The 20,692-nt window shown below is 43.4% G+C and overlaps 1 protein-coding gene across 5 annotated transcripts in view; it reads right to left on the bottom strand.

The window, feature by feature from the left end:
• The window catches only part of USP32 (ubiquitin specific peptidase 32), a 430,766-nt gene that overhangs the window by 182,341 nt on the left and 227,733 nt on the right, over positions 1 to 20,692 (bottom strand). For all 5 annotated transcript variants that reach the window (XM_029611622.1, XM_029611620.1, XM_029611623.1 and 2 more), the window contains 2 exons: positions 20,204 to 20,266; positions 82 to 165 (listed from right to left, as the gene is read on the bottom strand). In XM_029611622.1, coding sequence (XP_029467482.1) covers positions 82 to 165; positions 20,204 to 20,266 — 147 coding nt within the window. The remainder of the gene's footprint in view (positions 1 to 81; positions 166 to 20,203; positions 20,267 to 20,692) is intronic.

Here is a 20,692-nt window from a genome sequence, read left to right as displayed (position 1 = left end):
AAGAAAGTTACACACAGTGTTTTACTGCTGCATACATGTGCTGGGCTATAAAAGGAAGCTTAAAATAAACACTGAAGTTACCTGAAATAGGAGGTTTAAAAATTCATTGGCAAGAGCACTCTTCACACTCCAGATCTGATAGTCTTCCAAGGTAAGGTGTCCCGCCTGGAAACAGCAGTGAGAATTAACGACATACTTATAATCCACACTAATTTCCATTCCCAGAAGACCAATCACAGCCTCCGGTTTTGCTTGCATGTGTCTCTCTACAATTTTTTTTTTTTTTTATTTTCTATTTTCAAATTTTCACAAAATTACATCATGAAACTATTCATTAATGAAATACGGTACATATTCTGGAATACAACATATATATAATGTAACATACAGTTCTATTTGGAAAACAAATTACCTTCCATATACATTCCTAAATATAAGAAATCAGGGCAAGTAAGTAAAATGAACGAAAATAGACATATTTTACTACATGAAAGTAGGAATTAGGAAGTACAAGAAAATATACCACCTCTGGATATTTCAGCTATACTGGAATTATCCATTGAGACAGAGGTCAAAGAGAGGAAAGTATTGTTAATATCATTTGCCTTTTTATCAGATCGTAACTTTATAATGAAAAGGTTCTTTAGGAATAGAACAGCTCTGTTCTACGGAGCAAAATTATGGATTTACCCCGATATAGTTAAAAGTACTCAACAACGAAGGAAGGAATTCCTAGTTATGAAACAGAGGGTACTTAATTTAGGTGCCCGGTTTGTATTAAAATTTCCTTGTAAGTGCTGCATAAGTTATAAAGGGAACAATTATGTTTTCTTTGACCCAATTCAGTTGAGGGATTTCTTGGTAGGACACCCCGTAAATCTTGCAGAGTAACTGACTAAATTTAAGTATCTCTACAATTTTAGTCCAGTTATGGTTGAAGGTTTTGGCAAAATCATGGACATTTTTAAAATAGAGTTTAAGATCATATATGTTACAATCATACAAATTGATCTGCTTCTTCTATTTACTTTAAAGAACCCCTCATCAGCCCCAAAGAGCTTATTCTCCAAGTTCTCCATCACTGTTCATGGATTACTTCTGGAAATATCTGAGGGTGCAACATTGGCAGGCTTGTTGAATTCCAGGACAAAACAATTATTTTCAGTAAATTTTATGCAAACTAAAGAACCTGTATTTCCCCTGACACACAAATGCATAGAACATAGAGCGTAACACTTACAATAAGTTCTAAACACCCTTAACCACTAGCCCTGAATCCCCCCAGTGATTTTAAAATGTCAATAGCTATTAATGTTTGTGTCAAGTGCACTTTCAATGCTTTGCATTCACACACACACACATATATATATATACACACACACACACATATATATATATACAGCAAGAGCAGAAATCAGTAGCTCAATTTATTTCAGCTCACACAGATTTACAGTACTGAGAAGAACAAAAGAATTGCCATGCTAGATCAAGACCAAGAGTCCATCAAGCCCAGCATCCTGCCTCCGGCTGGTCAGGTACCCAGTTCCTCGCCTCCCTGTGCCCAATCCCAGATGTAGCAGGTGACAATCCCTGTACCTGCCCAGCTATTAAGGGTTAATGGACCTGTCCTCCAGAAACTTGTCCAAACCTTTTTTGAACCAGACTATGTTACTAACTTTGATCACATCCTCCCGCAACAAATTCCACACTGAGCGATAAACAGAAATGTTTCAAATATGTAACAAGCCAGCAATTTTCTACACCACACTATAGGTCTTCACATGATAATCTGACAGAAATGTACAGGGGTCTGCCTGAATATTTGCAAATATTACCAAGTGAAATTAATGCACATCTCCTTGACAATAAAGGATAAAAGGAGAAAATCTGATTGCTTTCTTTAAAAACTGCTTATTAATATTTGTTTTGCAATGCTGAGAATAGCTGCAACTCACTGCTAGGGCATTAAATGGTTGACGCTTTTAACTTCTTTGTGTCAGGAAAATCTAAGCCAATTGCTCCTTTTAATGTCAGAAACCATAAATGGTACCAGAAAGGTCACGATGTGTCTCGTCTCTGCTCATTAAATACCACTTATTCAAGTTCATCTTAAACAGCACCAAGTTCTGTACACAGAGGTTTAAAATACTCATGGCATTTCAGAATCCACTTCCTAGGTCTTTAAAGGAAAGTTTATGCACCCAAGAATGTAATTAAGGTATGGCGAGGTGTAGGGAGGACAGCAGAAGAAACTGCCAGGGGGGCTCCACTACTACTATTACTTATCATTTCTAAAGCACTGCTAGATATACACAGCACAGTCCCTTCTCCATACAGCTTACAGTCTAGTCAAATCGAATATACAGAACTTTACTTATTATAAAAATGTGTTATAACAAGGCTATGATAAGAAAAACCAGGAAAGCTAACTCAGGTAAGGCAACCTGATCTTCCTTGATTTCCATCAGGTACACATATACTTGGACTGTCTAAAATCAGAACAAACAGCTATTAGAAGAAAACGGATCAGGGGGTCTGGCAACTCAATTGTTTTTAACCAGCTATAGACATCTGATAACCAAAATACTGACTGAAATGTCTGTTTTGCCAGAAACCCATCAGGAGGTAGGTGAAGTATATGGAACTGGACCTTTCTTGACACTGCACCCAATTATCAGCGGGGTTTAAATGGTAGACAAAAAGGAACTGTGAAGGGGGTGAGAGTGGCCTGTGCAAAGGGGCAGGAACAAGGCCAGGAATGAATTCTCTCATACACACATACCCAAACACACTCCTCACAGCATGCTCGATGAGCACTGGTAGGCGAGAGGTGACTGGGGGCTGTGGATGCAGGATCACTGGGATGAGTGGAAGGCAACTCTTTAACCCCCTCCTCCTCCTCCCCTCTGCCCTCGTCATCCTGATCCTCTGTCCCCAGCCCCCCACCCCATATATTCCCCAGTGGTTATTGTGCTCCCCCTCCCCCACAGAAGACCTAAAGCTCCCAAGTCTAACCCCCTATCCCTGGTGGTCCTCAAGCCGCCCTTCTCCTTGAAAAAGTGACCCTCTCCAGCAACTTGCCTCATATGTCCCTCCTCAGCCAGTAAAGTACAGGCCTCCTCTTCAAGCCAGAATCAGCTGGCTCACCTTTGCCTTGGAGGGCATTATCTGTTGTCCTTAGTTCCAGGGATGTGGGAGCTGCTCTTTGCATCCTTGGGAATGGAAAGAAGGGAGCAACGTCACATGCTCTCCTCATTCACTCTCTTTTCTCTCCCTCCCCCTCAATTCTATCCCCCTCTGCTCCTTCACTCTTTCTCCACCTCCTCCAATCACTTTATTCATAGACTGTCCCCTCCTCCCCTCAGTCATCTCACTCAAATCTCCTAGTCACTCCAAGTCCCTCATGTATACTTTATAGCATCTTTAATCTCCTGATTCACTCTTTCCCCCTTTCTCTCACACAACCAACACCCTCTCCGATCTCCTCACTCCCTCTGCTCCCTTCACTCATGTCCCCTTATTCAGTCTCGTGTCCCTTTCACCCTCACCAGTCTGCTTACCAGCAGCAGAGGTGGCAGGGCCTGGGATGATAGTGTGATAAGCAGGAAGCCAAGAGGAGTGGCAGAAGCAGTGGGGCTGACAGGCCCCACTGCTTCTGCCACTCCTCTTGGCTTTTTTTTTTTTTTTTATTTTTACCTTGGCTGTTGTCCCTTACAGCCTCCTAAATTGTGCTGGGAAATTGCCATAAAATCAAAGTCATATGGCTGCCCTCGTCTCGGGGTAAGCCGCTCCAACACTATTCTTCTCTGCTTCCTTTGACTGCTGCAGGGAGGGGCATATATCATCCATGCAACTGCTGGCTCTGATCTGTTTCCACAGGGGAGTCAAAATTGATAGACACTGCTAGTTCTGGTCCACATTTCCGGGTGCCAGAAAACATATGACAGAAATTAAGCCCTCAGCAATGGAAACAAAAAGGGCCTGAATTAGCACAAGTTTGAAAGTTGTGAGCAGTAATCCCATTCACCAAGGCCAGGGCTGAAGCCTTGATAATTGGCACGCCTGCTCACAAGTTTCAAACTTGTACTCATAGAAACCCTTTTTGTGTCTGCTCTTTGCTCTGCAGTATCAGTTTCAGTATCACCTCTTCCCCTTCTGTCACCTGCAATACAGAAGGAGAAGTGGGGGAGAGGGAGCAAGAGGAGAGGGCCTGGATTAAGGAGGACAGTAGCTGTGCTCTTCCTTGTGCTTCCAGGCTCACTTCCTCCCCCACAGGTTACCAAGAGGGGAGGAGCTGTCCCCTGCTGCTCCGCCCCTTAAGCCTGAAAAGAAGTGCCAAACTGTATTCCTAGCCCATCCCCTATGAATTAAGCCCGGATTATCAGAATATCTATGATACAGGAGATACCTCTGCCACAAGGAAGGGTAACTGGTGCACAAGCAATCATGATCTGTATATACACCAGTCCCTATATATTGTGCTAAAAACTAGTGGTTGTAGAGAAAATCTGCATTAGTATTTGCTATCTATTAGGCTTAAAGTAGAAATGTACAATCTTAACTTGTTTAAATTTGATCATAATGGATCTTCTTCTTCGCCTTTTTAGGAGCCTGTCCAGAATGCAAATAAGACATTATGTTCGTTGGTAGCAGATACCATCAACAAGAGACTTTTATCAGACTATGTTGCACTGTTCATTGATAATATTGTTACTGTGCTTACTGCTGATGGTTATGGACTGTATTGTTGTTTGTTATTCAATAAAATTACAAATTAAAAAAAAAAAAGAAATGTAAAATCTTTATTTCAGTTGGGTAATTCTAGGGCAAGAACCAGTGTGTTATGAGAGATCTTCACTGTGTGAGGACCCTCCATTTTCTATCAGCAGCTCTCAGATAAGCCTGACAGAAAATATTGCTTTTTCATATGAATTCAGCCAAAGTATTCAAAGGCGGCTTCAATCCAGTTGTGTATCTACTCGTAGATTCTAACTTGTGGTTATTCACTTTAAGAGCATAAAACTTGCCATACTGGATCAAACCAAAGATCCATCAAGCTCAGTATCCTGTTTCCAGGACTAAATTAATTCTTTGCTTCCGTGTTTACTAATGAGGATGTTGGGGAGATACCAGTTCCAGAGATGGTTTTCAGGGGTGATGAGTCAGACGAACTGAACGAAAACACTGTGAACCTGGAAGATGTAGTAGGCCAGATTGACAAACTAAAGAGTAGCAAATCACCTGGACCGGATGGTATGCATCCTAGGGTACTGAAGGAACTCAAAAATAAAATTTCTGATCTATTAGTTAAAATTCGTAACCTATCATTAAAATCATCCATTGTACCTGAAGACTGGAGGGTGGCCAATGTAACCCAATATTTAAAAAAGGCTCCAGGGGCGATCCGGATAACTATAGACCAGCGAGTCTGACTTCAGTGCCAGGAAAAATAGTGGAAACTATTCTCAAGATCAAAATCGTAGAGCATATAGAAAGACATGGTTTAATGGAACACAGTCAACATGGATTTACCCAAGGGAAGTTTGCCTAACAAATCTGCTTCATTTTTTTTGAAGGGGTTAATAAACATGTGGATAAAGGTGAACAGGTAGATATAGTGTATTTGGATTTTCAGAAGGCGTTTGACAAAGTCCCTCATGAGAGGCTTCTAAGAAAACTAAAAAGTCATGGGATAGGAGACTATGTCCTTTCATGGATTACAAACTGGTTAAAAGACAGGAAACAGAGAGTAGGATTAAATGGTCAATTTTCTCAGTGGAAAAGGGTAAACAGTGGAGTGCCTCAGAGATCTATACTTGGACCGGTGCTTTTCAATATATATATATATATATATATAAATGATCTGGAAAGGAATACGATGAGTGAGGTTATCAAATTTGCGGATGATACAAAATTATTCAGAGTAGTTAAATCACAAGCGGACTGTGATACATTACAGGAGGACCTTGCAAGACTGGAAGATTGGGCATCTAAATGGCAGATGAAATTTAATGTGGACAAGTGCAAGGTGTTGCATATAGGGAAAAATAACCCTTGCTGTAGTCACGATGTTGGGTTCCATATTAGGAGCTACCACCCAGGAAAAAGATCTAGGCATCATAGTGGATAATACTTTAAAATCGTCGGCTCAGTGTGCTGCAGCAGTCAAGAAAGCAAACAGAATGTTAGGAATTATTAGGAAAGGAATGGTTAATAAAATGGAAAATGTCATAATGCTTCTATATCACTCCATGGTGAGACCGCACCTGGAAAACTGTGTACAATTCTGGTCGCCACATCTCAAAAAAGATATAGTTGCGATGGAGAAGGTACAGAGAAGGCAACCAAAATGATAGAGGGGATGGAACAGCTCCCCTATGAGGAAAGGCTGAAGAGGTTAGGGCTGTTCAGCTTGGAGAAGAGACGGCTGAGTGGGGATATGATAGAGGTCTTTAAGATCATGAGAGGTCTTGAACGAGTAGATGTGAATTGGTTATTTACACTTTCTAATAACAGAAGGACTAGGGGGCAATCCATGAAGTTAGCAAGTAGCACGTTTAAGACTAATCAGAGAAAATTCTTTTTCACTCAACGAACAATAAAGCTCTGGAATTTGTTGCCAGAGGATGTGGTTAGTGCAGTTAGTGTAGCTGGGTTCAAAAAAGGTTTAGATAAGTTCTTGGAGGAGAAGTCCATTAACGGCTATTAATCAAATTTACTTAGGGAATAGCCACTGCTATTAATTGCATCAGTAACATGGAATCTTACATATAGAAACATAGAAATGATGGCAGAAGAAGACCAAACGGCCCATCCAGTCTGCCCAGCAAGCTCTCACAGTTATTTTTCTCATACTTAACTGTTACTCTGACCGCTGAGGTCAGGGCCCCTATTGGTAACTTTTTGGTTCTAATTTCCTTCCACCCCTGCTATTGATGTAGAGAGCAGTGCTGGAGCTGCATAAAAGTGAAGTATACTTATGAACTCTCCTCGCGTTCTCTCCATTCCCAGTAAGGCCCCCAGTCTCTTTTAGAAATGTCCATTTTGTCTTAACTGGAACGTAAGCTTTTACATCCACGCAATTTCCGTAACCTTGCTTCTCCAACAGTGATGAAAGGGAATCCGCTTCCATATCTGAGCCACCGTCTAAGCGTGCCACATGGAGGAGATGTCCCACCAATCTTTGATGACCTCGCATGCTGAACCTGTTCGGCCAATGGCCCAGTTGATATAAACGCTGGATCAGGCTCCAATGACTGAGAACATATGGCTGATATGCAGTCTGAAATGCCCGCCCAGAAATCCTGCATCTTCCAACAACCCCACCACATATGAAAATAAGTTCCTTCTTGCCCACATCCCCTCCAACACACTGTCCCATTGTCACTAAATTTAGGAAAAAAAATATATACAGGCTTGCGATACAGTCTGCATACCAACTTATAAAGCAACTCTTGCCCTTTACAACAAATTGTAATTCTGCAAGTGTTTCCAAACAGACTTCCAATCCCTGCCATCCCAGGCTTCATTTAAATCTACATTCCATGGTTCCATCAGACGAGGAGAGGTGCCGGAGCCTCCCCAGTTTGTTTCTAAGAGAGAGGTAAAGTACTGAAATCAAGTGGCGGGGCCCGGAAGTACAACATTCCACCCCCTTCACACCTGCACACTCCTCCAAGATCAAATCAATTGATGCTGATCGAGTAATATCCCTACACAACTGCAGGTAAAGATAGCGAGTGGAAGAAGGAATATCGAAGTCTCCCATCAGCTCTATCAAAGACCGTAACCGGCCATTCTCCACCAAGTACCTCAATCCAGCCGTTACCCCAATGTTCCATGTCTGGGGAAAACGTGCTTTGTGAAACCTGGGGGTTACATAACAAAGAGGTCATATAGAATTTGAGACCCTCTGGGACGGCTAGAGAGTGGTGAACCACCCTCCAAACTCTTAAAGTATGGGAAATAATCTTATGGTCCCTCAGTATTGCCCGTTGGCAATACAGGTTCTTGTGGCCTGGTTTGGCCTCTGTTGGAAACAGGATGCTGGGCTTGATGGACCCTTGGGTCTGACCCAGCATGGCAATTTCTTATGTTCTTAACAGGGGCCAATCCAGGTGACAAGTATCTTGCAGGATCTCCAGAGGTAGATAGTTTCCAAGCTCCTTATCCCAGGGATAACCAATGGATTTCTGCAATTGCACTGCTTTTGTTGGAAAAGCATATAAGAAATAATGATAATGAGGAACTGTACCACAGTTCAGAGACCCTGTTCCAGTTATTCTTATTTCCATTTAATCTTCCAGTAAGTTCTATGTTTTTTTTTTTTCAATAAAATAGCTTTCTTTCTCCAAGCATTTTCATAACTTATATAGTTCTTCTGATCTTATGTAACCATCTGGTAAATAAGAGACTGGTGGAGTAATTCTAGAGGATGGGTTTGGCCTGACCTTGTTTTACGATACTTTATCTGGATAGTTAGTTTTGCACATTATAAGTATTTACAATAGTTATTGTAAAGATGGATTTTACACAATGTTGTATTATTGTAACTCATCTTTAAATGATAAGACAAGAAATCAAATTTGATTTAAAAAAAAGAAAAATAAATAAAATGTTTGGAGTTTAAGAATTGAGCCTGTCTTCATGTATGAATCTGAATTAAGAGTTTAGCTATCTGCACAGAATACTGCTCTATGGGCTATTCATTTTCCTAAATAGAACAATGCATCTGCCACACTATTGCAACCACCTTTTACCTGAGGCTTAACCAGGAAGCCTCATTTGCATGTGGAATCCTCAAAGTGTATTAGCCCACATGCACTTTGCGCTAAAGCAAAACATTTATAAATAAGATAAAATATGACAGATTATTGGCACAACAAGCCCTAATTAACCATGATTATGTAATCCGACTGTTTGACTAGAGCACTGAGCTGCAAGTATTGATCTGAGAAATTAAAGACTTCTAGTTCCTAGCAGGGTGTGAACTGGAGCATTAGAATGAGAGTCCTGCATTCCTAGTGGCCAGAGTGATGAGTAAAAGGTAATTTGTTACCTGCTTGGAGGCTACTCCTCCGGCAACACCTTCAGCAGCAAAGAAAGAAGAAAAATAAAGCAGCAGATTCTTAGGGTCTGAGGCAAATGAGGCCAATGACTGCCAAGAAATACCTGGTTAGAAAGTTTTACTGCTTGAACAATGACCAAAAGTCCTAAAGAGTGAAGCACAGATTACCACCCAGTGCCACCTTTCCATTTTAGTAAAGTTAGAAAACTTCTACAAAAGGATCGATTTTATTCTTATCCTGGAAGACTACTATTTATCATTTCTAAAGTGCTACTAGATATATGCAGCACTGTACAGATACACAGAAGAGATGGTCCCTGCTCCATGGAGCTTACAATCTAGTCAGGACAAACACACATGTCAAATGAGTCTATTTATTTTGGAGAAATGGTTAGGATTTAAAAGCAGCCTCAAAAAGATGGGTTTTAGACTGGAAAATGCAGCCAGAGACAGCATGACACACCAATTTAGGAAGTCTATTCATCTAGGTGGATAGTACAGAGTCAGAAGTTGGAGGGGAAGAAGAAAAGCACAGATACAAGTGATGTAATCAATCAATGGAGTTCACGAGAAAGGGTGTGGGGAGAGAAAAGAAAAAATAGATAATGAGAAGCTGCAGTGTGAATGAATTTGTAGGTGAGTAAGAGAAGCTTGAATGTACAAAGAAGTGGACAGGGAGCAGATATAATGGTCAAAGTGACACTGAAGGAAGGTAAGTCTTGCAGCCAAATTTTGAATAGATTGCAGTGGAGAAAGATACTTCAGTGGGGAAGCCTCTGCAGAACAAGTTGCAGTAGTCTAAGCAGAACATTATTAGAGTGTGGATGAACATTTTAGTAGGATGCTCAGAAAGAAAGGGATGGATTTTTAGCAATTTTATACAGGAAGAAACTACATGCTTTAGCAGTGGTTTGGGTGTGTGCAGAGAAGAAGAGAGACATCAAAGAAGGCCCCATGGTTATAGGCTGAAGGAAGCAGGAGGGTGAGAGTGTCATCCACAGAGACAACTATCGTGAGGCAACTGTCTAATGAAACTGTTGGTCATGCATGCTCCTACTCTTGTGTGCACGTGCGTATGAAAAATCCACTAACCATGTACTGGGTTGCATACCCCAAGATTTTGTCTGGAATAAACTGACATAACTTTCATTGCTACATCAACAGCAAATTTTGAACAAGGTAGGCATACAACACCCAACAACAACAATTAATTACAAATTTAACAGAGCCTCTAAACTTACCAAGTCCTTAAAGCATGCATTTGATAAAGCATAATTGCTTGAGAAAAGATAACCTTTTCATTTTGTGGGACTCTAATAAAGTGCTTGATCAGCAGATATAATACATACAAGAATAAAAAGGAGAAAGCCAGACCACTATCTTACAGACTAAATTACTTTATAAATCATACTGTATGTTAAAGAGCACAAAACTCTTCCAAACCACTTTTTAAATCATTCGCTAATCAGATTGCTCTGGAGTAATGACTATAGCAAAGTTTTGCCAGACATGAAATAAGAACTGATATAAATAGAACATTTTCTGATGCTATTGTAGATTAGATGCCATGGGATAATATTATACAGTATTAGTGCAGCAGATTAAATATGATACTCTTAACTGCATAGTTTGATTAAGGATATATCTCCCATTGGGACAGCTTCCACTCTCATGAAGATGGTGCGTACATTATGCATTTTGGATAAAGTAGTGTTGTGGGAGGAGGCCAGATTGTATGGGCAACAGCCATGCTTGTTAGGAAAGGTTTTTTTTTAGATTCTTACAAAGCTTTGTGATTAGACATAGGAAGGGAAGGATGCTAGTTATGAACTAAACAGAAGATCTTGTATGCAGAGTACAAAGGAAGAAGGCAAAAAAAAAAAAAACTATCTTAAATAAGGAGCAATATCTTACAAGCAGTCATGCTCTATGGATGGCAGTTGAGATATATCTTCAGCAATGTGGAGAGGAATAATTGGGCAGAGTGGATGAGTTTATTTGTCTTTTTCTTCCATCATATGCTATGTTATTATGGTAGTAATGTTTGTCCACTTGAACATGTAGATGGAGAGGTCAACAAAAAATGTTGTAGGTGACATTTTTTTTTTATTGAACTAACTTTACATTAACCCACTCATTTTGCTTTGAGCTGATGAAAGCAGTGTAGCTCTCAAAAGCTGGTCAGACTTGTATTATGTTAACTCAATGAAAAGGTAATTACCTACAATTTTTGTGTTGACCTTCAGCCCAAGCTGAAGTTTGAGATCTGGATAATGGAAACAGAATATCTACATAGAAAGTCTGAATCCAATTCTTAAAATAGTTTTAAAAATTCTACTTTAAGTAAATGATACAAGACCTTGGGAGTACTATTGGGAAAGAGAACAATTACACTACATGTGATTTAGTCACCACTGCATGCTTCAGTAAAATTGCCAGCTTTGAAAGGTATTTAGTTGGCAAAAGAATCTGACTTATCATGGAATGCTTTATTGCCAGAGTGAAAACAGACAGCTGAATTCATGTACATGCAGCTAAATTCATAAACCCAGCAAAAATTCTTCCCCATGCTATAATGTCCAGACCAAGAATGAATCTCTTTAGAATCAGAGTTTCAAAGACTTACTCAGGAGTTGGGCACATAAAATCAGCAGATACGCATGCAAGTAGCTTCTGGGCGAGGTAGCACATTTTCAGAAAGGAGGGAGTCTGCATATACTGTTGCTGCTTCACAGAAGAGTATGCATGAAGAAAGAGTGAGATTTGAGAGTGTTCCAGGGCGTGCACATTAAACATTTTATAAATGGAGTAAGTACATATGTTATCAAACATGTGTGCATGCAGCAGATATTAAATTGGATGACTCTTTTATCTGCAGTTTTTGGGTGGGGGTTCTGAAACAAGTGGTGAGGGAATGCGAGAACTAGTGAAGCTCTATACCAACCGGCATTAGAGAATGAAGAAACCTCAGCAATAGATTTTGAAGTGATTTCTAAAAGTGAAGCCACCCAATGCACACAGAAGCCCTTCAAAAGAATCAGATGTCATAAGAGAAAGCTGAGTCTGCTGGGAGAGTATCATCAGAGAAACCATTTTGGGAGCACATTTTGATGGTGACACAACAGTTAAATGCCTTCCAGGATCCTCAGCTAGTAGAAATGCAAACCAGATAGTCCAAAGTCATTGAAGAAGAAAGTAGGAAAGAAGGTGGGCAAAACAAAGGACTGATTGATGTAAAAATCAGTCACAACCTTAGGTAGGAACTTGGGGTGCGTATGCAGGACCAAACAATCACGAAAAAACTGTGTGTGTATAGCGGGTACATGACCAAGGCCTGAAGCTCACTGACTTTACGAGCCAAAGTATCGCCACTGAAATATAACCTTCCAGGTGAGGAACTTCGGGTCGCAGAGGCTCGAAGGGAGGGCGCATGAGCCATGCTAGGACAATGTTGAGGTCCCAGGACACAACAGGTCCCAGGACACAACAGGAGGTCGACCCACTAAAGGCTGTACTGAGATGGGAGTGCCAGTGACACCCCTATGGTACATACTAACGGCACTGAGATGAACCCTGACTGAGCTGGTCGGAAGCCTAGACTCGGAAAGGTGCAGGGGCATATGAATGGATCTTAGCCATGCCCCTCATCCCAGGTGAAGAACCTCTTCCATTTTGATTTGTAAGACTTCCTGGTGGAAGGCTTTCTAGAAGCCACCTGCACCTGGGAGATGTTTTCCAAGAGGTACAGGGGCTGAAGCATTAAGCGCTCAACACCCACGCCGTCAAGGCCAATGCGCCCTGGTTCTGAGTGATCAGATTAGGCACGATCCCCAGCCTGATGGGATCCCTAATTGACAGATCCCAAAGAAGAGGGAACCAGACCTGCCAGGGCTAGTAGGACACTACGAGTATCATGGTCCCCCGGTCCCATTGAAGTTTTGGAAGAGTATTCAAGATGAGCGAGAGAGGAGGATACGAGTACAGGAGGCTCTTCCCCCAGGGAAGGAAGAAGGCATCGGAGGCCGGATGACTGTCCTGTGTGAACAGGGAGCAAAATCTGCTCACCTTGCAGTTGTACGGGGAGGCGAAAAGGTCTATATCCAGGGTTCCCTACCGGTGGAAAATCCAGGCTGCCACAGTCGGATTCAGGGACCACTCGTGCGGCTGAAAAGAGCGGCTTAGATGGTCCACCAGTACATTCATAGTCCCGGGTAGGTACGTCATCTGCAGCGACATCCCCTATGGCAGGGCCCAGGACCAGAGCTGCACCGCCTCCTGACAGAGGAGGAACGGCCCCATACCTCCCTGTTTGTTGATATACCACATAGCGACTTGGTTGTCCATCCGAATCAGGACTTCCTTGTGTGACAACCTGTCCCGGAATGCCAAAAAAGCATAACAAATCACCCGAAGCTCTGCCAGATAAACTTCCTAGAGAGCTTCCTGAGCAGTCCAGTGACCCTGCATGTGGAGGCCGTCCACATGGGCGCCCCAAGCCCTGAGCAGAGGCATCGATAGTAAGGACTACCGGGGCAGAGAGGCTTGGAAGGGGATCCCTGCTCCAAACTGGAGAGACTCTCCCACCAGGACAGAGAGATCCTCAGAGGTGATGTGATGGAGACAAGGGGGGGTGAGGAACACCATGACTTAAACCTGTTCCATTTGTAAAAATAAGATTTTCACGTGGAAGGCTTTTGTGAAGCAATCAGGACACAGGAAACTGGCTCCAAAAGGTTGAGTGGCTGAAGAATTAGCCTTTCAACATCCAGGCAGACAAGGACAAGGCATGAAGATTGGGGTGGCGTAGACACCCATCGTTCTGGGTGATCAGAAGCGGGTCCTTCCCCGGGGGAATGTGCCTGCGAATGGAGAGGTCCTGAAGAATCGGAAACCACACTTGGCGTGGCCAATGAGAAGCTATGAGGATCATGGTTCCCTTGACCTGACATAACTTCACGAGAGTCTTCGAGAGAAGTGGAAGTGGAGGGAATGCATATAGGAGACCGGTGGCCCATGAGAGGGAGAATGCGTCTCTTGGCTGTGAGTGTTAGCTGTGAGTGAGAGAGCAAATGTTCTCTACTTTGTGGTTTTGAGGTGACGCAAAGAGGTCTATACTTGAGGATAACCCCAACGTTGGAATATTGAGTTCGCTACTGTGGGGTTGAGAGACCACTCGTGCGGCTGAAAGGTGCGACTCAGCTTGTCTGCCAACACATTGTCCACTCCCGACAAGTAGGTGGCCCTGAGGTACATCGAGTGGGAAAGGGCATCCGCCCATATCTGTGCCGCTTCCTGACACAGGAGGTAGGAGCCCGTCCCTCCCTGCTTGTTGATGTACCACATGGCCACCTGGTTGTCAGTTTGGATCAGGATGACCTGGTTGGACAGGGGATCCCAAAACGCCCTGAGAGCATATCTGATTGCTCGTAGCTCCAGGAAATTGATTTGGTGTTTGGCTTCCTCTAGAGACCAAGCTCCTTGGGTTTGCAAATTGGCAACATATACTCCCCAGCCGAGGTTGGAAGCATCGGTGGTAAAAGTTATTTGAGGATTTGGGCCTGTAAGGGCAGGCCTTGGAGAAGATTGATCTGATTTTTCCACCAAGCTAAAGACTGACGAAGTGGGTCAGTGATGTGGACAACGGTTGATAGTGGTTGAATGGATTGAGTCTATTGTGACCTTAGAGTCCACTGCATGACTCTCATGGCCAAGCGGGCCATTGGGGTAACCTGCACCGAGGAAGCCATGTGTCCCAGCAGAATGAGAAGGTTTTGTGCAGTCGAATGGTGTTGAGACTGTAGCTGGTGTGTAAGAGAAATGACAGTGAGAGCTTGCTGTTGAGGCAGAAAAGCTTTTGCTTGAAAGGTGTCCAAGTCTGCCCCTATGAAGGACAAAGCTTAAGATAGGACTAAGCAGGATTTCGCGTAGTTGACGAGAAATCCAGCAAAATCAGAGTGTGTAAGGTAAGATGAAGGGAAGACAGAGCAGCTTGCTGAATGGGAGCCCTGATCAGCCAATCGTCGAGATAGGGGTAGACGTGGACACCTTGAGTCCCGAGGAAGGCTGCTACTACTACGACACACTTGGTGAAAACTCGTGGAGCAGATGCTAGGCCGAACAGGAGCACTCGGTACTGATAGTGCTTGGGGCCTACCAGAAATCTCAGAAATCTGCGATGAGATGGAGTTATCGCAATGTGTGTGTACACGTTCTGAAGGTCTAGAGAGCAGGGCCAGTCTCCTCTTTGCAGAAGAGGAAGGAAGGAACCTAAGGTTACCATCTTGAACGTTTCTCGTTGGAGGTACTCGTTGAGGGCACGCAGGTCCAGAATTGGACGAACGCCACCTGATTTGTTGGGGATTAGAAAGTACCGGGAATAGAACCCGAGGCCCTGTTGGGAGTAGGGCACTGGTTCAATTGCTCTGGATTGAAGGAGAGGGAGACTTCCTGATCCAGGAGTAGTGAATGGTCTGATGGTCCCCACGTCAGCCAAGGTGGGGAGTCTGGTGGGATGGAGAGAAAGTTCAGGTGATAACCTTGAGAGATTATGGCAAGGATTCACTGGTCCGAGGTGATTGTGTGCCATATGTTGTTGAAATGGCACAATTGACCTCCTAGCGGAAGCTGGCTGCTGCTCTCTATGCAGGAGTCAAAAACCAGAAGCAGGGCCTGGCTGAGGAGCTGCTTGCGGCTTTTGTTTATGGGGTTGACGAGACTGGGCCTTTTGGAAAGGCCTCATAGAATGACCTCTAGAAGGTGGGATAGGATTTCTTTGGACGGAAGAATGACTTTTTGGTGTCCTTCCTAAATGGTTGTTTAGTCGAATATTTAGAAGGCATCAGAGAGAGTTGGCGAAGGGTCTCATGATGCTCCTTGAGTTCCGCCACCGTCCGCTGGATCTGTTCACCAAACAGATTGTCTCCGATGCAAGGCAGATCGGACAATCTGTCTTGTACTTCAGGGCGCAAGTCCGAAGACTTAAGCCAAGCCCATCTTCTTGCAGAAATGGCAGTTGCTGAAACCCTGGAAGCGGTGTCGAAGATGTCATAAGAGGATCTTATTTCATGTTTCCTCGCTTCAAAGCCTTTGTGAACCAGGTTTTGTAGCTGTTCCTAGAATTGCTGAGGCAGGGACTCTGCAAAGTCCTGTATCTGCTTGAATAAGACCCTATTATACTGGGTCATATAAAGCTGGTAAGAGGTGATCCGAGAGATGAACATGGATCCCTGGAAGAAAAATGGCATCCAGGAATTTCTGCTCCTTGCCTGGAGGAAAGGAAGAGTGTGGCTTTGAGCGTCGTGCCCTCTTTTGGGCAGACTCTACTACCACGGATTGGTGATCCAGTTGAGGTTTTTGGAATCCTGGGCTGACTGGACCGAGTAAGTGGTGTCAGCGTTTTGGTTGACTGGAGCTACCGAACCAGGGTGTTCCCAATTCTTTTTGAGAAGATCCAAAAGAACCTGATGGATAGAGATGGAGGTGATTTCCTTGGGAGCATCCATGAATTGTAACAGCTCCATCATCTGGTGTCTATCATCTTCCTCAGTCTGTAATTGGAAGGGAACCATCTCAGAGGCTTTCGGTGTCAATGCCAATATTTCTCTCTATGATCCCCTCGGTCCTGAGGGGGAGAAGAGGTAGTCAATGGCCGGGAGGTTGTCGATGCCGGACGGTCACCGGTCGGTGCCCGATGCTGGCGCGAAGTAGACGGCACCGGTTCGGACGACGTCGAAGCAATAGACGGTGTCGGAGTTTGAGAACGGAAGAGAAGTTCCATTTTTGTCCATTCTGGCTTTGCGACCTTTTGGTGTCATTAAGGCACATTTGGTGCAAGTCAGGACATCATGCTCACACCCGAGACACATTGCACAGACTTTATGGGGGTCTGTTATGGACATGGTGTGAGCGCAGTCAGGGCACCGACAGAACCCAGACGCCATGGCCTTTGAAAAATTGAGCCGTGGTGCAGTCGACGGCCAGTAGGCCGCGAGGACCAAACTCGACGGGAATCGACCGGAACCAGGTAAAAACCTTACCAGAGCACCGCGGAAGCACAAATTCGAGAGGGGGACCCCTGTGGGATATGAAAGTTTGTAGTAATTCCGTGAGGAAAATTCCTTTCAGGAATCTCTGTGGAGCTCCTTAACCCGCGTGGCTACTGCTGCGCGGAAAAAAGACTGAAGGGGGACCCCTGCTGGCTGCAGGTTTAGTGCCATGCTGGGCATGCCCAGTAGGTGCTAGTCAAAGTTCTAGAAACTTTGACAAAAGTGTTCCGTGATTGGGCTCCATCCTGTGATGTCACCCATATGTGAGGACTACCATCCTGCTTGTCCTGTGAGAAAATGTTTTTAACTATCGCACCAAGGAGAGGTACCGACCGCAAAGGGAGACCCGTCAATGGAACAGGGAAAAATTCCTGAAAAAAGAGAACGAAGCAGAGTTCCACAAACTGCGAGGCAACTGCACCGTGGAAAAAGAGATTGAAGGAAGACCTCGTGTGGACGTGCAGATAGTGGCATGCTGGGCATTATCAGTGTGCCAGTCAAAGCTTCTAGAAACTTTGACAAAAGTTTTCTGTGTCAGACTTCATCTGATGTCGTCACCCATTTGTGAGGACTGCCATCCTGCTTGTCCTAGAACAGTGGTATGTTAGCCCAGATAAATTACACAGAATTCACCCCACACAGTCTGAGCTGTGTTGGCGAAAACGTGGTATGACAGGGGCTTTCTTTCACATATGGTGGTACTATGCTAAAATTGCTCCTTTTTGGAAGAAAGTAACTGATTGGTTCAGCATTTTACTAGGGGTGGACATTTTCCCCGAGGCTGGGTCTGCTCTTCTGAACTTATCACTTCTTGGGCTAAATAAACATCAGCAAAGGTTTTGCTTAAAGGTTTTCACTGCGGCATGTAGTATAGTTGCTTTGGGCTGGAAACAAGAGGGTATTCCTTCATTTCAAAAAGTGTTAGATAAATGACACATTTATTGCCAACTGGTCTCCTTAATGGCGTCCCGGCACAATTGTACGGCTTCTTTCAATACAACATGAAGGCCATTTCTTGACTTTTTTGCATGAGGGGGACTTATACATGATGGAGCAGGCCTTCTCTCTCATGTACTTCAGTTCTCTCCAGCTTATTTCACAGTTGGTTTAGAAGATTCGTTTTATATTATCTCAGTACTCTGTATTTTGATTGTCATATGGATGTTGTTTTTATCGATCCAAAGCATCAGGTCCTTTTGTTTGTTTAGTTTTGCGTTGAGTGCTACCTGGGGTTTTATGTTGGTTACTTGTAAACTCCATGGGGGGGGGAGATAGATGGGTGGGTTACAGTGATTTGTTTTTCTGTAGCTGCTCACAGTACATTCAATGAAGATGTGTATTTTGGTCTCTATCATTGTAATGTTCATTTCTTTTCAAACATCTTAATAAAAATGTTAATTATAAAAAAACACATGGGTGAATTTTTAAAAATTGCCTCTCCTCTCTGAGGGTAAAAGTAAGCACATAGAACCTGAGTACACAGTGACGAGAGGTGTTCCCAGGGGAAGGTAATGGAGGGGTTTGTACCTGTGCACTTTTAGATTTTCAAAAGCGTGCATGTATTTTTTTCCTCTGGAAAACTACCTGCACAAGTGCAGGTGTAAATGTATGCTGGAAGTTTTCCTGGGATACTTTTCCCAAGTAAAAGCACGTGTATTCTTTCCCTTTGAAAACTGGGGCAGAGTCTGCGGGTAAGAATTACCCAAATGCAGGTAGTTATAAAATGACCCTCATAGGGCCCCTGTACAAAGCTCTGAAGGGAGCCCTGGCCAGTTACTCTTGGCCGAAGACTATCAATACAATGATGAAGCAAGGGAGGGGGGCGTGAAGGCAGGGAAACCCCAAGTAGCTGCAAATGAAGGTTCAGGACACCCAGAGCCCTGGATGGAAGAGAGTTGCCAGAGCATTAATAGTGAAGCTGATGTAAATAAAAATACAATACTCCTCTCCTCTCTTGTTCCTTAAAACCATTTTTACTTCTCTATTCCTCCAGCTTCCTCTCAGGTCAAATCCTCAAGGTCACATGCCACCATTTGGTTAGCCCTCAGTTTTCTCCCATTCAATCCATTATCCATATACATTTATTAAGTACTATATTACAAAATCATGTGGCAAAAATACAACAAAAACTACAATCAGAGCTGCTTGGAGGCAGGCAACTGGTCTCCTTCATATGAGGATGCCTTTCCCAATGGCTGAGCAATTTTAATACTTGAGGTTATGGGAATGATACACTTGGCCTCAGGGCTAGATTTAAAATGAAGGTGCCCAGAGGCCAAGTTTTCCCCAGGGTCCCCTTAATAATCGCAGGTGTGGAGGAAAAAGGCAGGACTTGTTCACCACCCCCCCCCCCCCACTGTCCCCAGAAGTCAGCAGATGAACAGAAAGAACAAACTCCCTCCCACTCCCACTCCCAGATCCTCCCCCTACCCTTACCTCTGCCACTTATCCTGTAGAATGGTGCCGGCACTGCAGCAGCAACTCCAGAAAAAAATTCAGCATGGGGCCTGAGAGACCTCTCACCCTGACAAGCCTGCAGCACTCCACCTTCTCCTCCTGCATGCTCACAGGCCCCGTACTCAATTTGTTTTTGCTGGAGTTGCTGCTGTGAGGTCAGTGCACCCTGCAGGACAAATGGTGCTATAGGACAAGGTCCAGATGGAGACATGGCAGCAGCAGTGCTGCTCCAGTGCCAATGAAAATTTGGTGCCACAGGCAGTTGCCCATGTGGCCTAATGCTTATGCCTATATCTGGGTCTGCTTGGCCTGTGAAGCCAATACAGTGTCCCCTAGTTTGCATGGCAAAAGCACAAACCGCTAGCAATTTAGCCTGACCCATTCACAGAAATGTTCAGCTCTCGTCTGACTGCCAAATTAAATGTAAAATACACATCCAAGTAATGAAAAACACACATTTGTTTCAATGAATGTATACCTTGGATTCTTATTCACAGCATCAGCACATGTACTTCCTCACTGCAGACAAATAATGCAGCACAGAAAATTCTGCAAAGTCAAAAGCTTTTTTTTGTTTGTTTGTTTGGGGTTTTTTTAGATATTACAGAGAAAAAAATGGATAATAAAATCTTACCTTGGTAGTATCATGAGACTTCAAAATGTCATCTACGATGTCATACGGATTCATGTGCAATTCCTGTAAAAACAAAGAAGAGTAATCAATAACCACGCAAAGTTGCTGTGTATAAATGCCTACTCCTTCTACAGAGATAACTAACCTAGCCTTCAGCTCTGACAGAGACTGAGTTAGGGTTCTTTTTTCAACATAAGAATATTTCCAGATGTAGCAAAAGTAACTCAGAAGAAGTAGAAGACATTTGTATTATTATGGACTGGGGGTTTGCAGTGAACTTCTGTAAACACGTAAGTTTGCCACTTGTTAATTTTTAAGTGTTGAAAGATCTCTGGCTCCTCTTACATCCTTCCCAGTTATAGACTCATCCTATATTTGAGCACATGCCTTTGAATATGGGACTGTGACTGCCACTTTGTTTAATTCTTTCTTTAGGAGCTATACACAGCAAAACTGCATCTCATAAACCTCAGCAGGGGTTAGATGCTT

This window comes from Rhinatrema bivittatum, chromosome 8 (genome assembly GCF_901001135.1).
Source record: "Rhinatrema bivittatum chromosome 8, aRhiBiv1.1, whole genome shotgun sequence".
Classification (NCBI taxonomy): domain Eukaryota; kingdom Metazoa; phylum Chordata; class Amphibia; order Gymnophiona; family Rhinatrematidae; genus Rhinatrema; species Rhinatrema bivittatum.
This window is presented reverse-complemented; position numbering and strand designations above follow the sequence as displayed.